This window comes from Sebastes umbrosus, chromosome 23, assembly GCF_015220745.1.
Source record: "Sebastes umbrosus isolate fSebUmb1 chromosome 23, fSebUmb1.pri, whole genome shotgun sequence".
NCBI lineage: Eukaryota > Metazoa > Chordata > Actinopteri > Perciformes > Sebastidae > Sebastes > Sebastes umbrosus.
The window spans coordinates 1,772,753-1,791,813 of NC_051291.1; the positions used below are offsets into that span (position 1 = coordinate 1,772,753).

At 43.4% G+C, this 19,061-nt stretch overlaps 1 protein-coding gene across 8 annotated transcripts in view; it reads left to right on the forward strand.

Annotated features, from left to right (window-relative positions):
* Positions 1-19,061, forward strand: part of scube1 (signal peptide, CUB domain, EGF-like 1) — a 106,168-nt gene that overhangs the window by 13,200 nt on the left and 73,907 nt on the right. For all 8 annotated transcript variants that reach the window (XR_005205447.1, XR_005205445.1, XR_005205446.1 and 5 more), the window contains exon 3: positions 11,463-11,588. Coding sequence is in view for 4 of the 8 variants with exons in the window: in XM_037760067.1 (XP_037615995.1) it covers positions 11,463-11,588 (126 nt within the window). In the remaining 4 variants the exon portion in view is untranslated. The remainder of the gene's footprint in view (positions 1-11,462; positions 11,589-19,061) is intronic.

A 19,061-nucleotide genomic window follows, 5' to 3' on the forward strand; every position in this document is an offset into this window, starting at 1 on the left:
GGATGTGGCCTATGTGGCTCCACATTGAGGAAACACTGGCTCGCTCATGTGCTTTTGTAACGGCTGGGATTCGAGCCCCGGTGACCAAGGGAGACGACCTGTGCTCTCAGCCTCTGCTACACTTCGCCACTACAAATTAGCAGCTCGCAGGCCACATTGTTCTGCCGGGAGCCGACTGCCCGGTAGTTCAGCGGGACTTCAGTGGGATCACATCCCAGCCACAGCCAGTTTCACCCAGTCCCGATGACCACGGGTGTTCCACCGCTGACCACGGGTGCGTCCGAGTGCTCCCATCATCAGGACTGTGTCCTCAGAGGAGTCATTTCTTTGAAACAACTGAAATCGGATATGGCGCTCATGAGCGCTGCCCCCTCTGTAGACTTTTCCACAAGCTGATACCGCCGGCTCGTTATGGAAAAATGTGAACTTTTATCCCCGTGCTGTCAAATGAAGAGTACGTGGGAGGAGCTGTGTATCAGTCAAGCCTGCTTTACTGCTTGTGTGTGCAGAACAGTGCCAGAGTTGTCTCCCTGTTTATAGAGAGATCTAGCGAAACTGTAACCGGCTGTTGATAGTGTTGTGAGCACTTGTTTACCGAGCGAGAAAGAAAGTTAAAAAAAAAAAATTCAAAGGATTATGAAAAGATGAATCGCTGAATCAGAGAGACTTTGCTGTGTTTTCAGAGTTCAGGGCAGAAAGACTCCATGAGCTTTGGGAGATAAGTGATGGCATTCCTGCTGCAAAAACCCATCTGAACAACAATATGAAATGTCAAGTCTTTAAATCTCTCTCTAAATGTCTAAAGGCTGGCGCACATGAAAAGATCTTTCAAATCTTAACAGAGCTCACACATAACGACATGTTACGTTAGATTGAACAGTTTTGTTCCTGTAGTGTTTGGTGAAGCCAAAACAGCGCACCACACACTAACAGATTTATTCATGAAAAAAAGAGCGGAAATCTCGCAAAATATCTCGTGATCAAACGTGAATTTAGTGTAAACAAACACGGCGGACGACGGGCAGGAAGAATCAAGCCCCCAGGAAGAGCACTGATGCCAATTTTCGTAGCGTCCAAACAGCGGTACTACATCTTCCGTGTCCGTCACGTGATGCCATTGGGCCCAAAAAGATTTTTTCCCATTGACTCACATTGGGAAAGAGATGTGTGTAACTCAGCGGATAATTTGGGCTGGGAGGCCCGATGGGCCCGATGGATGTGGAAGAACGCCAAATGGTCCGGGAACTTTATCACTCGGCAGTCGAGCCATTTTGGCTTCATGCGCCACTGAGCAACTCTGATAGGAATGAACGGGAGCTCTCTTACAACGCTGTTCTCTTTATACATCCATGGGAAGAATTAGCGATGTTAGTTTTTACTTTGTACTAAGAATTCACGAAGGATGGCTGGATGAAGTCATGGAGACAAGTTAAATAAACACTCGTGTTCCTTAGGACCATCAAAATATCTGTTCTTTGCTGACGATTGTCAGGACGGTGGCAATCGGGACCAACATCTGCATGATTTTCGTGTAGTGTGTACCCAGCCAAACTAAAATTCAATATGTTTGTTATTTTCCCTTATTTCAACATGGCTTGTATGCTGTTGATTTCGGAGGTACTGAAGGTAAACATCAGATATTGTTTTTAAAAACTGACATAGAAACAAAGTACATTTAGGGATTATTTTTTGGTTCAGTGGCATGGTAAAGAGGACATTTTTTACAGTGTATGATGGTCCAGAGGGATGAGTGATGTGGCCGGTTGCCACAGAGCTGTCAGAGGCCTGCAATAGCAGCTCTGTGTTTACTCAGCATTTGTCACTTACAGACTAATTGACTGGTTTTCATCAGTTGCCCATTGCACTGAATAGAAGCCTCTTCTCCTCTCTGTGTCTTAACACTAAAAGGCTTCTGCCATCTCCATTTTCTCTCTCTCTCTCTCTCTCACACAGACACATCTCTGTGTGTATTTGTGTCTCAGTTGAAGTCCGAGGTTTTATCTCTGTGCCAGAGCAGCTAATTAAGTATGGAGCAGGGAGAGGAAAATGTCACTTTGAACAGTGTAATGCTGCTCTAAAACACAGGGTTTGGCTGTGTAGTTTGCCTTTCCAGGCCAATTAATTAATTTGTTGTGTTTTTTTTTTGTATTTATATGGATAACAAGCCAAACATAGACAGTGTGATGTCACAACGTTGATAGAGTTTAGAAGGAGAAACTGTGATTGTTATTGTGTGCTCAGACGTAACGCAAGGCTAATTTTAGATGCGCCGCAATTGCATTCAACATTAGGCAACACATTCTCACCCCCCAACTTGTCAGATACCGCCGCTTGTCAGTGCCCCTCGACACAAGGGACGGCGTGTCAATACACGCTTGTTACGTGCATGGTGTCCTTTCAAAGGAAGTTAGGTTTAGGCAATACGACCACTTAGTTAGGGTTAGGAAACGGTCATGGTTGAAGTTAACTTCACTGACTAGCGACTCACATGACTCATGTGACTGACGATATGTACTGTATGTAGTACATTGGCTGTTTTAGGCGTATAAACTCCAGACTTAGCAGAAAACAGGATGCAAGTCCAGTTTCCAGACTTTGACGGCTTATCTGAAGCCAGAATTCTGCCTGGAACGTGTACTTGCATCGATCGGCCAATTCAGTGCAGTCAGATGATGTTACCTTGTGGTAAACCATGTGCCAATGCAGCGGTCTCAGTCTAAGCATGGCCTTATGCCAGGATCAAACTACTCAATATTTTTACATCATTCTGCATAATAATTAGCCTTCTGTTTACAGCTGTGTGCGTCTTTGCTCAGCCGGTCAAATTCAAGGCCGTGATGGAACACCCCGTGGAAAGCAAAAGAAAAAAATCAAACATGCTAGACTTTCTGTCGGGGCGTCCCAGACGCGGCGTCGGTTGTCATGCACTATGACACTACACAACATAAAAACGATCGATTGTCGCACACGACACTCATTTATCGTCCCAGATCTGAGTCGACACCCTACGACGGCCGTGTCGGATCATAATCGGGCTGATATCGTGAAGTCTGAACCGGGCATTAGAGGAAATAAGGAGGACAACAGTGGCGACTGTTTTTCGGCTGCATTCAGAGGTATTCAGTAGAGTGCATTCAGAGCATCACTTCAGACTTCTCCGGATGAAAAGTCACCACGTCCTTGGTCACTGATAGGCAAGTTGCGGTTCATGCAACATGTGCACTTTGTGTGATCCTTCGTGAGCGTTCAGACCAAACAATTTGTGATCAATATTTATTCATTAACCGACATTGGAACGGTGACATCACATCCTTCTTCTGGGTTGAGTGTGGGGCTGTATCGTACCTCGGTTTCATGCATTTGTTTGCTAGTAAGATCGGAACATACAGTATGAAAGATACCCTGCCAGCTTGAGACTGGATTCTACTTGCAGCTCCTCCGTTCCCCGGCGCCACAGTAACGAACACTTGACCTGCTTTACAGAGAGAGAGAGAGAACGAAAGGGCGTCTCATGGGGAAGAATGGATGGCGAGGGAGACGGTGCAGGTGGAAGGGCGAGAGGGAATAGTGGCAGACAATTACTAGGCCATTGTCTGCCTGGCGTCTGCTCCTCCGTCATCAGTCAGCCGCTCTCCTCACTGGCTAGCTACAGACGCGCACACACACACACACACACACACACACACACACACACACACACACATACCTCAGTTCAAACACACAACGCAGATTCCGTCCGTGCACCTCCCTCCCTCTCCTGTCTCTCTGTCTGCTGCTTCCATGCTCAGACTCAGTGGAGCAGGTCAGATTCATTGAGGCTCAGGGCTTTATATATATATATAGATATAGATACAGTGACCTCATGCCAGCATCTCCAAGCCTCCAAGCTTCCTTTTCAGTCTTTGACGGATGATGTCTGGCACCGCGGGGTGGAAATGTCACTCAGGAAAAGCTCACAGTGAGAGAAGAAATTCCCTGCAGCTTGGTACCGACTTTAGCTTTCAGTCCACGGCCGAGGTTTAAGCGTGTGTCGGATGTGCGGACAAAGACCTGCATAAAGACTGTGGCTTTATATATCATAAAACTGTCTGAGTCCATGTCAGACAGTCTGGATATGTCTGTCCACTGTGATACAGGGACTTACAGCTTATCACTTTACACAGTTGTTATAACAATAACCTATAGCCTATTTGTCATTACACAATGAACAAACACAGAGTCACCTGACTGATATGTTCATTCTCTTTTTAGATACAGTATGTCTCGCCTTCCAACCAACCTCCTGACAAAAATATCTGAGTATGTCAAAATGTCTGCTGTGAAGAAGAGCCTAATAACATTAGCTAATGTGTCACACATTAACATTACATTTTTCGGCAGACACGGAGTTGAATGTAAGTCAAATGCTTACTCTTCTTTTAGCTCTGGTTTGGACTCCAAGTCTATATAAGCTTGCTAGATATTTAACTGTCTTCCCTAGTTAGTTGCTAACTTTGCTATTTGCTAACGTTAGAGCAACATTGAATATAACTTAAAGTGAAACATTTACTCTCCTTATAGCTCTGGTTTGGTATCTGTCAAATGTATTTAAGGTAAGCTTGCTAAATGTCCAGTAAACTGTCTACAGTAGCAACTAGGGATGCACCGATACCACTTTTTTTCAGACCGAGTACAAGTACTTACATTTGGGTACTCGCCGATACCGAGTACCGATACGAGTACTTCTCTGTGCCAAAAGGCCCTCGTTAACAGCCAGCTGGAGGGTGTGAGCGACACACAGCAGGCTGGGGAGTCCTGTATAAGGGGCGAAGGTGGCTTGCGGCTGCAGCTTTACAGCGCTTCCCGCCCGGACCTCGCCGCCCTATGGACACAGGGCTCACTGCGCCCTCTCTCTCCGCCGGGGAGGGACGGGGCCCCCTGCTCCCGGTGCGACTGTCGACCGGTGCGGACAGTCCTCAGTGCGCCCCAACCGCGTCGTGCCGCCAGATCGGGGCTCGGCCCACGTAAAACGCGCCAGGGTTCTGCGGCGATGTCTGCAACCCACCCGACCCGTCTTGAAACACGGACCAAGGAGTCTAACGCAAGCGCGAGTCAGAGGGTGAAAGCAAAACCCCATAGCACAATGAAAGTGAGGGCCGGTGCGCGCCGGCTGAGGCGCACCACCGTAAAATGGTATCGGTGCCGTTGTATCGGAGCCGTTTTGCAAGTACGAGTACATGAGCACAGTATCGGACCCGATACCCGATACTGGTATCGGTATCGGTGCATCCCTAGTAGCAACACAACCTTAGCCGCTAACTTTGCTAGTTTTTCTGCATTTTTCTACCATTTGCATTAGAGCTGAGAATTGTTTTACAAAATGGAAAGTTAACATGCTAGAAAGAATTACTTGTAGTTCGTTAAGCTTCATTAATCTTTTTTTTAGACAAAACAAGCTGGCAGACACAGACCTGACATATTTTTTTATCACCTAAAGTTTTAAGTGTTAGCAAACAGCTACCCACTAAATACACATCAACAGATCGGAGCAATGTTAGCAACTTGGTGCCGTGTTTCTAGCTGCATATGAAGCCATGTAAGTGCAATATTCACTCTCATTTTAGCTCTGTTTTGATCTCCACCAACTCCTGAGAAAAAATGTCTGGCTCTTTAGCTGCTAAACGCTCCACTTCATTCATCGGCTAGCTAGTTGCTATCATTGTGGTGTCGTTTGGTGCTTGGCAGGAAGCGCACAGTGGGTATCAATTCTTAATTTTTTGGGTGAAAACAGCCGTCTGAAAGCAGGGTTGATATGACTGGTGAGACTGAACCGTACTGTAAATGTGCTGTAAAACCAAAACTATGAGAGAACAAAGGCTGCAGAGCTCTGTAAAACTGCAGAGCGGGGATGTGGGTTTGTCACTGTGGGTTACCCCTGTCACATCTCATGTAGTCATGAGATTTAATGTTAATATGAAAATCTTATTTAGCGGAGCTGTAAAGGACCAATTCAGTGATTTTGCATGTTTGTAGTGCTAATTATTGCTTCCCACTTGTTTACTGGGGTTTGATCCATAAAGCTCATCTGCATTATGCTCCCCTCATCAAAGTGCAGAAGTTTAACACCATTTACTGGAAGCCAATCTGGTGTTGTTTTGGTACAAAAAATTGGAAAAATGTGCAGGCTAACACATAATAGCTGCAGAGATTTAAAAAACAAGAGCCCACCGCCCCAAAACCACCGTGGAAAACAATGTGTGGTATTAAGTTGGGCTTGAATTTCTGCTTATACATCAGTAAATATAACTGACTTACCGCTCACCTCACTGATTTTCATCAATTTGCGTCATGAAAATAGTCATTAAATTTAGCTCACATAGACCTGCATGAAGTGTAAGCAGCATCGCCTCCTCTCCCTTTCTCCTTTACTCTCTCTGCCCTTCAGTCAGAGGAGGTGGTGGGGGCGTGGGGCCGTCAGCGAAGGCGCCTAATTCACTTGATGAGACGTGGAGCATAAACGCTTTTCCCGGCAATTAGAAAACGTGCGTTATGTGAGCAGGAAGCAGCAGCCGGGCCGAAGCTGTCGGGGCACCGCTGTCAGATGTCAACAACAGCTCCGGGGCAGGAAGTGGCACCGTTTGGGGCCAAATAGACCCTACGAGGCACCTTTCCTCCTCCCTTCCACCACCGACCTCTCCCACCTCCCTCTAATCTCTCTGTCACACATCCACCTATGCACGCTTCAAAACCCTCTTCCCCGTGCTTTCCATCACCTCAACACACACCACAATTCAACCAGCTTACCCTCCTTATTTTCACGTGGCAAGCAGAAACCCTGGAATCCTTGAGTTGGTTGAATTGCATGTAGCGTATATGTGCTCGTACTTTAAAGAAGTATTTCACCGCTGGAAAGATAGTCTTTTCATGAAACTAGGCCGTCTATGCAGTAGAAATGCGCAAATGTTTTTTAAATTGGTGCTAAATGACCAGAGGAAACAGAGAAAAAGGGCTGTGATATTCCTTTTTGCTCAAAAGGTAGAAAACAACCAGAATGCACTGGGCTCGTTGCGGCCTCTTCCTCCTCCATACGCTGTAATTCCTCTGCACTGTTTTCTGGCTTATATAAGCAGCTCCAAATGTCAGATTCCAGCACTACTGTATTAAAAATCTATCTTTATATTTGCATATACTACCCACATTGTAATGATACAAAGATGTTTAAAATTGGATAATGTTTCCTTTTAAATGAGGGTTTTACCCACATAATCAGTGATTGTTGGGCACTAAAAGTAAACCTCAGACAAATCAGACTCAGGGGTCTTGGTGGAAAAGCTTGTCAAGAATTGTGTGTTGTTTGAACGATCAAAAGACCATATTGTGTAATGCACCATATTGGAACACAAAATAATAAATACAGAGACTAATCTATATTGTGTCCTACCTGTGTTTGAAGCAACTGGTGTTATTGAGAGGCGAAGTCCCGCCTCTTCTGGTGTTAATATATTGTAATTTTAGCTGTATATTGTTCTTCTTCGTAATTTTTTTAATAGCTCTGAGGAAAATGTTGATATTTGCAACAGCCTGATCTTTTTCCTCTGTCATTATGTCTTTGCATTTCCTGCATTATGTTTAGCTTGCTAAATTGTTAGCCTCTGTGGCTTCTAGACGCCGACAGTAACGTTAACATTGCCGTTTCTTAGCAGTGGTGTTGTCACAACTTAACCACTTGAACGCCAAGCATATCGTGTACACGACTTCCCATGTTGTAAACACAAGCTCACGAGTTTCATCTGAAGGCACCACATGACTGAACACGTCGGGATGTTGGTTGTCGTCTACTATGACACACTACACGAGATAAAACGATCGATTGTCGCGCACGACACTCATTTATCATTCTCGATCCGAACCGACTCCCTACAACGGCCGTGACGGGCTTTAATCGGTCTGATATTGTGTAGTTTGAGTCTGAGCCATTAAAGATTCTATTGGTTGCATTGGGAAATGTAGGATGCAGTGTTTATCTAAGCCTCTGCTGCTTTGATTTCGACAGTCCCCATCCTTATAAAAGTGCAATACTACTGCGTACTACAGGGGTACACCCTGGACAAGTCACCAGAGGCTGACACATACAGACAGACAACCATTCACACTCACATTACCACACATCATATTATAGTCAAATCAAATCTGTAACATGAGTGTTGAGTCTTTAGATTTTTCTGTTTTTTCTCAGTTTAGTTGGAAAGGGACGGCCAAAACAGAAAAACCAAGATGTGTTTTCAAGTTTAGCCAACTTAGTGTGAATGTAGTCTCAGTCTGGCTGTTTGAAAGCATTCAGGCACCAATTAATCACCTGCTGCTTTTCATTCACCCTCAGTGGTGAGGCTCCCCCCCGCTCCACTCTGTACCTTCTCCCCTTCATCTCTGACGGATGAAAAGCAGAGCACAGAGGAAGTGGCACATCGCGCTGCACCTCGCCATCCGAGCTGGCAGCACAGCAAAGTGTCCAAACAACCTTTCCCCCAAACAGTCGGCCGTTCCAGCTCTCGCCCTAATTGGTTGCAAATGCCTTTTAGGATGAGCCAGTGATGGCTGCTAGGGGTTTGTATACACAAGGCTCAGGCTCTTTAATTCCCCCATGATTGTTTTTTTTATGTTTTCCATACCTTTTAAGATAATTACACACACGCAGCTCAATTAAAGTCACTTTTATGAACCTTTTGAAGGAGACTCTGGTCACTATTGCATATTTACAGTTGTTATTAATCTTCTCATGTAACCCTTTGAGTTTGTGCGGATGTGAGTGTTCCTCTAAACCCCAATCATGCTGGAGTGATCCTTCAAGTACAGAGACGGGGTTCCCTTTTGTCGGAGATCAGACGGACAGAATTGAATTGTGTGTCGGCCTGTGTAATTGGCTTCTGGTAAACATGTCTGCGGCGCTTCACGGTGCAGAATGTGGCATTGATTTGGCTGTTGTCGTGATGGTTTCTAACCAAGTGAAACCTCTCAGATGGGGATCTTTTTTCATGTTTACGTCTGCCTGCTTTTGGACGTTTCAAAGCGTTCGTACTCGAGCCCGAGTTAATCGTCTGAACGGAAGAGGAATAGTGTGGTAAAATGAGTGTGTGAGCGTATTCATTTGTAAATCCTACATGTCTGTGCTTGTGGGATGTGATTCAGTATCATTTTGCGTGTGTTCTGGTGTTAGCGCCTGTGCGTGCTGTACGTTTGTGTTTTCGGTGTTTGTATATGCTCCGTGTGCAGGTCTGGGTTCTGTCCACGTGCAGGATGTGGAGGCCGAGAGCCACGTCTGCGTGTTTGTGTGTCTGTTGTCCATAGCCGCTGTGTGCCAGCGTCTTATTCCCGCTTAGAGCCATCCATCAAACCTGGCAACTTGAGTCAACTTCCTGAGAAACTCTGTGATCCAAACAAACACAGTCTGGACTCATATGTCAGGCCAGTATTGGTGCTGAAAAAAAAAATATCCACTGCTGATCTGTTGGACTTTAAGTTTCCTTTCTGATCTGCTTTAATGTCATACTGTCCACACTGTCACGCCAACATGCCAACATACTGTAGCACTAATTTGTTTTCTCCAAAAAGAAACCATAATTGCTGCTTGGAGTGAGTTCATTGGCGATGTGTTTTTGTTTTCCAGTAAAAGAAGAGCTACGTTTTTGTACCACAGAAGGTGGTCGGGGATGTTGGATGGCAGGATTTTACATGTGGTTAGGTTGGCTTCTAAAACACTTGGTTAAGGTGACGGAGTTTTGGTTAATTATTAAAAAAGTAAACATGTATTGGAAGCTTTGGGACAGTGCTGCTGCCGAACAGCGATATCCGTCTGAGAATAACTAATAATAATTAATGTTGAATATGAAGCATGACTAATGTTGTGGGATTATTCCTTATTTTTAATGAGCTATTTTGAGATTATTATAACATACTTATGTATGTCTTAGTATGACATGACAATGGATTCATCAGGTTTTCTCGTTTCATATGATGCCAGTATCTTCACTTTGGCTTTAAAACTGAGCCCGCTACAACCTAAAAATCACAAGTTGCTTTAATACGTCAAAGAAAATAGTGTCGTTAAAATGAATTTGCGTCAACGCGTTATTAGCACGTTAACTGTGACAGCCCTTGTTGCGATGGAATCCATTGTCATGTCATACTAGCTTGATGCGACGGAGGTTAAATAACGCTCCGCACTAACGCTAAATTTTGGCAAGGAAAAACTTGTCATGGCCATTTTCAAAGGGGTCCCTTGACCTCTGACCTCCAGATGTGTGAATGTAAATGGGTTCTATGGGTACCCACGAGTCTCCCCTTTACAGACATGCCCACTTTATGATAACCACAGTTTGGGGCAAGTCATAGTCAAGTCAGCACACTGACACACTGACAGCTGTTGTTGCCTGTTGGACTGCAGTTTGCCATGTTATGATTGGAGAGTATTATTGTTTTATGCTAAATGCAGTACCTGTGAGGGTTTCTGGACAATATCTGTCATTGTTTTGTGTTATTAATTGATAAGCAGGTATGGAGGTGGGATGTTGACAGACAGCAGCCACGGTGTACAATGAAATGAGAGGAGGCAGAAAGGGAGAGAGTGAAGGACGGGAGGAAGAACAGGGTGGACGGACTGTAGACCGACATCCTATTTGGCACGAGGAAGAGACGGAGATAGCGAGATGGACAGATCCAGCAGGACGTCTGGGTGCATTGAGAAGCCCGGGTAGATACCTGCACTGTGTCATCCTCAGTAAAGAGGGGGGGAGGAGGAGGAGGAAGAGGAGGAGGAGGAGGAGGAAGAAGAGGAGGAGGAGGAGGAGGAGGAGGATGTGGGCCGGGGTCTTGCTCGCTGCCTGCCGGATCTCCTGCTGTTCACACGGAGGGGGAGGACTGTTTGTTTAAGTGGCTCCGCATGGCAACCACTTGTGAGCCGCTCCTGTGAAAGCCTCCGCTGGCTCAGCATTGAGGTGGGGAGGGTGCATCCCCAGATGAATAAACACCGGCTGACACTTTCCTCTCCTTCCTCGCTCCCCACCAACTGACCCCCCTTCCTCAGTATCCCCCATTTTTGCACTGTAATGCTGCTGGATAAATACATTTATTGGCATCTAAACTTAAACATAATGCATTAGAACTAAACCTGTATCATCATCATCATCTGTTGGGATGCGGTAACTCAGTCGTTTTGTCATCTCTCTCCCAACATACTGTAATAATACTGTCATCAGCCACTTTATTTATTTACTCTGACTGATACTCTGACTCCAGACATGAGTAATATCTGCAATGTTGGCAATTTGGGAAACGATGACTCAAAATGCTAATAAAACATCCTCTTCATTTCCATTATTGAAATCAGTCATTTCCTGTTTCAAAACTGTATTGATTAAGTGTTGAACTGTACTTTATTCGGGGTCATCAATTTGGGTTTCAGTAACACAACCACCTTCCTCTTTCAGACATGGACGAGTGTGAGAACGACTACAATGGGGGCTGCGTCCACGAATGCATCAACATACCTGGTAACTACAGGTGCACCTGCTACGATGGATTCATGCTGGCCCACGACGGACACAACTGTCAGGGTAAGAAGAGACCCTCCTCCTAAATGTGGCATCATGGGGATTTTCATCTGGATATGATGATGCTCAGTGGGACTGAAGTATTAAAAAAAATCCATTCATTTGTTTTCAAAATAATGAAAGATTGTAGACCTATAGGGAAGTCTACGATGGATTATTAGGGCCATTGTAGGTTAAAAAGAAAATTACAGGTAATATTCTGAGAAAAAAAATCAAAGAAGGATGAAAAAGTCATACATACTGTTATCTATTATCTGAGATTATAAAGTTATAAATTTGCGAGAAAAAAACATGGATATTCTCTGAAATTAAAGTCACAAATTTACTAGACAAAAAAAATATTATCCGAGAACATAAAGTCATAAATTTGCGAGACAAAAACCTGGATATTCTTTGAGATTAAAGTCACAAATTTATGAGAACAAAACTTTAATATTTTCTGAGATTATGTAGTCATAAATTTGCGAGAAAAAAAAATATATCTGAGATTATAAATTTATAAATTTGCGAGAAAAAAACTAGGCTATTCTCTGAGATTAAAGTCACAAATTTAGGGGACAAAAACATAAATATTATCTGAGATTATAAAGTCATAAATTTGCGAGAAAAAATGTTGGATATTATCTGAAATTAAAGTCACAAATTTATGAGAAACAACTTGAATATTCTCTGAGATTATAAAATCATAAATTTATGAGAAAAAAGACATGGATATTCTCTGAGATTGAAGTCACAAATTTATGAGGAAAAAAACCTTAAATATTCTCTGAGATTATACAGTTGTAAATTTGCGAGAAAAACATTTAAATAATATCTGAGATTATAAATTTATAAATTTGCGAGAAAAACTTGGATATTCTCTGAGATTAAAATTAAAAATTCATGAGAAAAAGAATATATATTATCTGAGATTATAAAGTCAAATTAGCGAGAAATAACTTGAATATTCTCTAACATTATAAAGTTATACATTTATGAGACAAAAATGTAAATATTATCCGGGATTATAAAGTTATAAATTTTTTGAGAAAAAAACTTGGATATTCTTTGAAATTAAAGTCACAAATTTACGAGACGAAAATGTAAATATTTGTCAAGGAATTCCCTTCACTTGTAAGGTTGGATCAACCTCTCATTAGTGAGGAGGTGCAACAGTGTGGAACATAGCGATATATCATACATCTGTCCATTGCATTGTAGTTTCTGATGCACGTCATCCAAATAATATGTTGTTTTCTTCTGAATAGGTCCAGATCACGGCTATGTCTCTTCAACACCAGATGCTTATCATAATTTAGACGATTCTGGACTAAAATCAGTATTTCCTTTATTGCTAAATCTGATTGCAAAGTATGATTTAATTAGGTCATCCACTGCAGACACAATACATGGTGTGAGGAGGCTGATCCAACCTTGCAAAGTGAAGCACAAAAATTATATATTTTTTTGATTTGGTCAAAAAAAATAAAAAATTCTTGTAAATTTGTGAGTTTTTTCTCGTAAATTTACGACTACAATTTCGGAAATTCTGAGTTTTTTCCTGCTGTCTGCTGCATGTGTTAATGTTAATCTATCCTCGGTGTGTTTCGGGTGTTTTTGGGTGTGTGTGCATCCATCTGACTCAGTGTATGATGGTGAATAGAGATGTCTGTCTGTCTGTGCTTAAGAGAGTTTGCTTAAGGGTGCGTGGATGTTCCTGTGTGTGTGTGTGTGTGTGTCCCTGTAAGGCCGCCTGGCTCAGCTCGCCTTTCTCCGGAGAGCCCCTCTGTCATCGTTTGGAGGGTTTCCATGATCTGGGCTGTTCAGTGCGTGTTCCTCTGTACTGCTGGGAGGGCGGTCGGGGTTGAAGAGTTCTCCTACAGATATCTGGCTGTGCTTTATTACTGACAGATCCAGTCCATTTAGCCGGCGCTGCGTTATTGACTCAGTGTCAGTCAGAGTAATGTTTTTTCTGCCCCGTGTGCAACACGTAGTTCTGCACGGATGTGCTCAAACACATTTCATCCCGTCAGTCCTCCAACCGCTGACTGACGAGAGCGAAAATCAAATCAGAAAACATAAAACATGTCGTTTTGGATGCCCGTGTGTCTTTGGTGGGATATGTTTTGGCATTTGTTAAGTGTTGTAGCTCATTCTTTGAGCCTTTTTGGAGAGATTGAGTGAGAGATTGAGCGCTAAAAGCAGCAGCCAGCGGCGCAGAGAGAGTAGCTGCTGAGTTGTGGATTCACCTTAAGACAGACTAGATAGAAAGCAGAGTTTAAAGACGCCCCGCCGGCAGAATTCAACTGTCCCTCATCACACAAACAAGTGGCCAAAGATATTAAATGACAACACTATTAAAAACCCATCCCTGTGTTGAGCTTCCAACTCGCCTCCGTGGTTTCTATTGGATGAGAAAAAAGGTTTAAACGTTAGCCGCACTGTAATAAAGTAATGTTTTACAGAAGTTAAACTGTCGTTAATCACAGACCTGATGAAAACAGCATTTGTTTTTACACCACGATGCCAAACATCCCAAATGTTCTGTTCTGTTTTAGCTTCCAAATTTAATTTGGCACATCAGTATTCTTTCTGTGAAATTAAAAAGAGAGATCAGCCTGTAAAAGTTTTACTTCATGACGAGGCTTTATGACTGACTGAAAGATCCTCTACGGGGTGTCATCATAGCACTTGTGCTCACTGGCTCATTACTAATGGAATGCAGATATGGGAGTGACTGATAGAAACAGCTTTACAACAGTAGGAATCACATGTCTGGTTAAAACAGGGTTTAACCCAGTTTAAATACTTAATTAAAAGGTTACATAATGTAGGTCTAATCCTGACTGTAGGTTCAGAGCTACTTCCTGGTTAAATGTGCAGAAATTACCTACTTAATTCATATTTGGTTCTTTGTAAATAGAGTAAATATATAGTGTGTCATGAGAGTTAAAACACATCGACTGTTTATAAGAAGTAGACGTAGTCACCGTGAGGCCACCTGTTGGTTTGTGGACTACGGTTTTGAAGCCTCGTGTTTGGCATTTTGGCCGCATTTTGGCCGTCGCCATCTTTGCTGTACTTCGACACGAAGAAGAGGAGCAGCAACGGTCCTGTCGGGGATTTTTTCACAACAATGACCCGCTAGCTGTACATTATCCCGCTTATTACACGGCTACTTACAGAAGAAATCAATATTTAGACACAAAAACGGTCCTCCAGAGTCCGACATCAGAGCTGCGCCCATAGCAACGGTCTGTTATTCCTAGCAACAGTCTGTTATACGTAGCAACGGTCTGCTATACATAGCAACGGTCTGTTATACATAGCTACGGTCTGTTATACATAGCAATGGTCTGTTATACTTATACATAGCAACGGTCTGTTATACATAGCAACGGTCTGCTATACATAGCAACGGTCAGCTATACATAGCAACGGTCTGCTATACATAGCAACGGTCTGTTATACATAGCAACGGTCTGCTATACATAACAATGGTCTGTTATACATAGCAACGGTCTGTTATACATAGTAACGGATTGTTATACATAGCAACGGTCTGTTATACATAGCAACGGTCTGCTATACATAACAATGGTCTGTTATACATAGCAACGGTCTGCTATACATAACAATGGTCTGTTATACATAGCAACGGTCTGTTATACATAGTAACGGATTGTTATACATAGCAACGGTCTGTTATACATAGCAACGGTCTGTTATACATAGCAACGGTCTGTTATAGAGAAATTACAGACCGCAGAACGCCGTGATTGACAAATCAGAATCAAGTATTCAACACAGCCGTGTAATAAATATTTTTATCAGTCATCTGGAATTAAATTTGTTCTGGTGGAGATGTCATGTAATGCTACTGTTTGCCTTTTCTGAAATAAAAAGAAAAGAAAAGGACAGTAGCAGTTTAGAAAATCTAAATGTGGGAAGCCATGACAGCTGGATAATGAAGCATGAGATGTTGCGATAAAAAAAAGAGAATATAAAAAAACACTTCAGACACACATACTGTAATACTCACATGTCCATATGTGCTTTAGAACAGTCGTTGCTTGCTGCAATCACTCCTCCTGTTCATTCTAGCTGTAGCTGTAACATGCTTCCAATGGAAGTGATGAAGTTTAATCTGAAGTTAAACTGAGGCAGCAGGTCTAGCTTTAGCCGTGGCGGTGACCTCAGAGTCCAGACATCATCACACATCGGAGCTGCTGCGTAAAAATCTGATCATACTGAGAGACATGATGGAAACAACTATAAAAACCAAACCGTGGTTGTTAAAGAAACAAGTCATTTGCCAGTTTTCCATGTTGGAGCAGCGGGTCGGAGTGTCTCTGTAATTGTGTCTGACATGTTTTGTGTTGTTTATTTCCTGCCGGCTTGTCTTTAAATGAGCCCTGACTCGTCTGCAGCCCGTTAGCTCGCCGGTTAGCCGCTGTGTGTTGTGGTTAAGTGAAGAGAAGGGCCGTGAAGTTATAGAGGGATTTCACCACACGTGTTTGTGCCGCTATAATTCAAACGCTGCCAACCTGCTCTTTACGGCCCGGCGAGAGGAAGTCGGGCCCACGTCTGACTCTAACCCAGAGACCGCCTTTATTGGATGTTCATCCTTAATGAACTGCTGCTAATTAAAACCGGGTTACTCAGTTCAAACGAGGCAGTAAAGCGTGAAATCAGACACAAGATCCGTGTGATCGCAATCAAAGCCAGTCCAGACCGAGCTCCGCTTTGTTTCTGCTCCTTTCTACCTTCCTTTCTCTTCCTTTATTCTACTCCTTTCTTCATTCCTCCCCCTCTCGCCATCTGTATCTCCTTCCTCTTTACTTTTTATCACAGCTCCATTCTTTCTTTCCCCTCATCTGTTCTTTCTTAATCATTCCTTCTTTTCTTTCCTCCGTTGCTTCATTTCTTCACTTATTTCTTGTTCCAACAATCTTCCTTTCTTTCTTCTTCATTCCCTCCCTTCATCCTTTCCTTCCATCCTGCCTTATGTCCTTCTTTCCTTCATTCTGTTTCCAGTATTTCCTTTTTTATTTGCATCCTTCTTTTCTTCTTTCATTCACTTCCTCTCCTTTCTTGTTTCTTTTCCTTTCCTCTCCTCTCTCCTCTTATTTCCTCTCCTCCTCTCCTCTCCTGTCTTCTCCGCTCTTCTTTCCTCTTCTCCCCTCTCTTCTCTTATTTCCTCTCCTCCTCTCCTCTCCTCTCTTCTCCGCTCGTCTTTCCTCTTCTCTCCTCTCTTCTCTTATTTCCTCTCATCCTCTCTTCTCCTCTCCTCTCTGTTTTCTTCTCCTCTCTTCTCTCGTTTCCTCTCTTCTCTTCTCTTATTTCCTCTCCTCCTCTCCTCTCTTGTTTTCCTCTCCTCTCCTCCTCTCCTCCTCTCATCCTCTCCTCCTCTCTCCTCTCCTCTGAGAGGTGATGAGGTTCTGCTCTATTTGATGATTTATTTTGGAGCGTCTGCGTTAGAAAGGACTGATGGAGGAGTCTGACCCCTCTCTCTCTCTCTCTCTATTACTGTATCCTTCTTCTCCTTTCTGTCTTTCTCCCTTTGTCTCACATTGTCTCCCTGTCCTTATCTCTTTGTCTCTCTCTTTGCTTTCCCCGTCATGCTCCACCTGTTTTTCCATCCACCTCTCTCTGAGTATTTGTCTTTTCTTCCTCTCTTCTGCTCTGTTATCCTCCTCCTCCTGTCTGTCTGCTGACCTCAGACTAACTTTCATCTAATTATCTTAATAGCTGTCTGGTGTCCTTTTCCCTTTCTCTCCTTCTCTCCCATCACATTTTAAATCTATTTGTCAGACGGATCGCTGGATGTTTTTACTAGACTCAACCATCATCAGGTAACAGCAGCAGAGGTTCAGTCCAGGCTGACCGGTCCGTGTGTTTATGAGGACGGTGTAAAGAACATACCGTTAAAATGGGCCCTGTATGGTATTTGTCTCTTCTCGGTATAATGTAGGTTGCATCAGGCAGAGCTCGGAGGAGAAAACCTGATGGATAGTTGTTGGATGTTGGATCTCAGTGTGGACAGAGCGATGGGTCTGAGCTGCGTCTGAAAACTCTGACAGGCCGAGCAGCTTTTTCTACTAAATCTGTCACACACACACTTCAGATGGGTCTGCTTGCTTGACCTCGCCTACGCCTCCAAGAACACTGATGCAAGAACTGAGAGCACCTGAGCCTTTCTTTCAGAGCAGTACAAATATATACATATAACGGCTTCAGTTCCCCGTTGGTAAGGGCCGTCTGACGGCGACGTAAAGCGGTGAAAATATTCCTAAATATGATGTACAGTGTTATATAACGTACGATTTTTTTTTTTCGCTGCTCCTGTCCACTAGCATTCACATTATTCATAACCTTATTGATTAGCTTTTTTTGCAAATGGCTGATTGGGCGTTTCCATTTGAAACCCCCCCCCACCGGAATAGAACGCAGAAGGAGTCGACTTTTATGAAAAAGTTGCTTCCTGAAGTAGTCAATATTTCAAAAAGAGACAAAACTGGCCTGTTTGTAAGCAAAGAGATGACTCATAGTTTTAATTATGTGGCCTGTATTATGTGGTTTACCCTGATGCCAGCAGTATGTCTGTTTTTGCAAATGTGGGATGTCTAATTTTTAAACAAAATACTTCAATTTCAAACCCCATTAAAAAAAAAGACTGCTGGCAGAGGAAGGCCAGAGGATTAGGGTTGTATTTCAGGTGATGCGTGTCATGTAGGATCTATATTTAGCCTACTTTGAGAAGATATACGGCGCTACAGATTAGGTAATGCGTTCCTGTGTGTTGACTCATGGATACCGTATCGCCACCGGCCCCTCTGATGCTTTATGTTTACTGTCATCACTAACCGTGGAGGTAAAGAGCGCCCCGTGATGCGTGGTAACCATATAAACAGGTCTTTGAGAGACTGACATGTCGGCCTATTGTCAAACCGCAGGTTAAGCTCTGCTCCAACCTTCGTCTTCACGCCGCCCGTCAACAAGGACCTCAGTGTTTGTTATAATGTCTCACTCCTCAAGTGTCTCATTCAGCAGGAGATTTACCGTATGAATGAGGGGCACACGATCGCACACGCTCCCCCTCTCTCATCCCATTTATTACACGCAGACACACAATTAATACTGGCAGCCTGTGTACACCCGGAGACAGAAAGCGTCTCGTCTCTCGTATGACGAGCTGTCATAACACCGCACGTCAGCCCTGTGGCTTGAATCAGCTGCGACGAGTTCAAAGATGCCGTAAATTAAAATCATATGTCTACTGGTGGTAGCTTCGTGACTCATTAATCATTGCTGGGAATATAATGTCAAGTTTGTCCTCAGAAGACATTTGTTTGCAGTAAGCTTTGGGGTTCAAGTGGCAGCAGAGCTGAACATTTGAAGCTCAGTGCAGTCGGAGAGGAAATTAGCTTCGGGTTAACCCTTCGGATTGACGCTCCTAAAAGCGACAAACAGCTCCGTCTGAAAACAACATTTTTT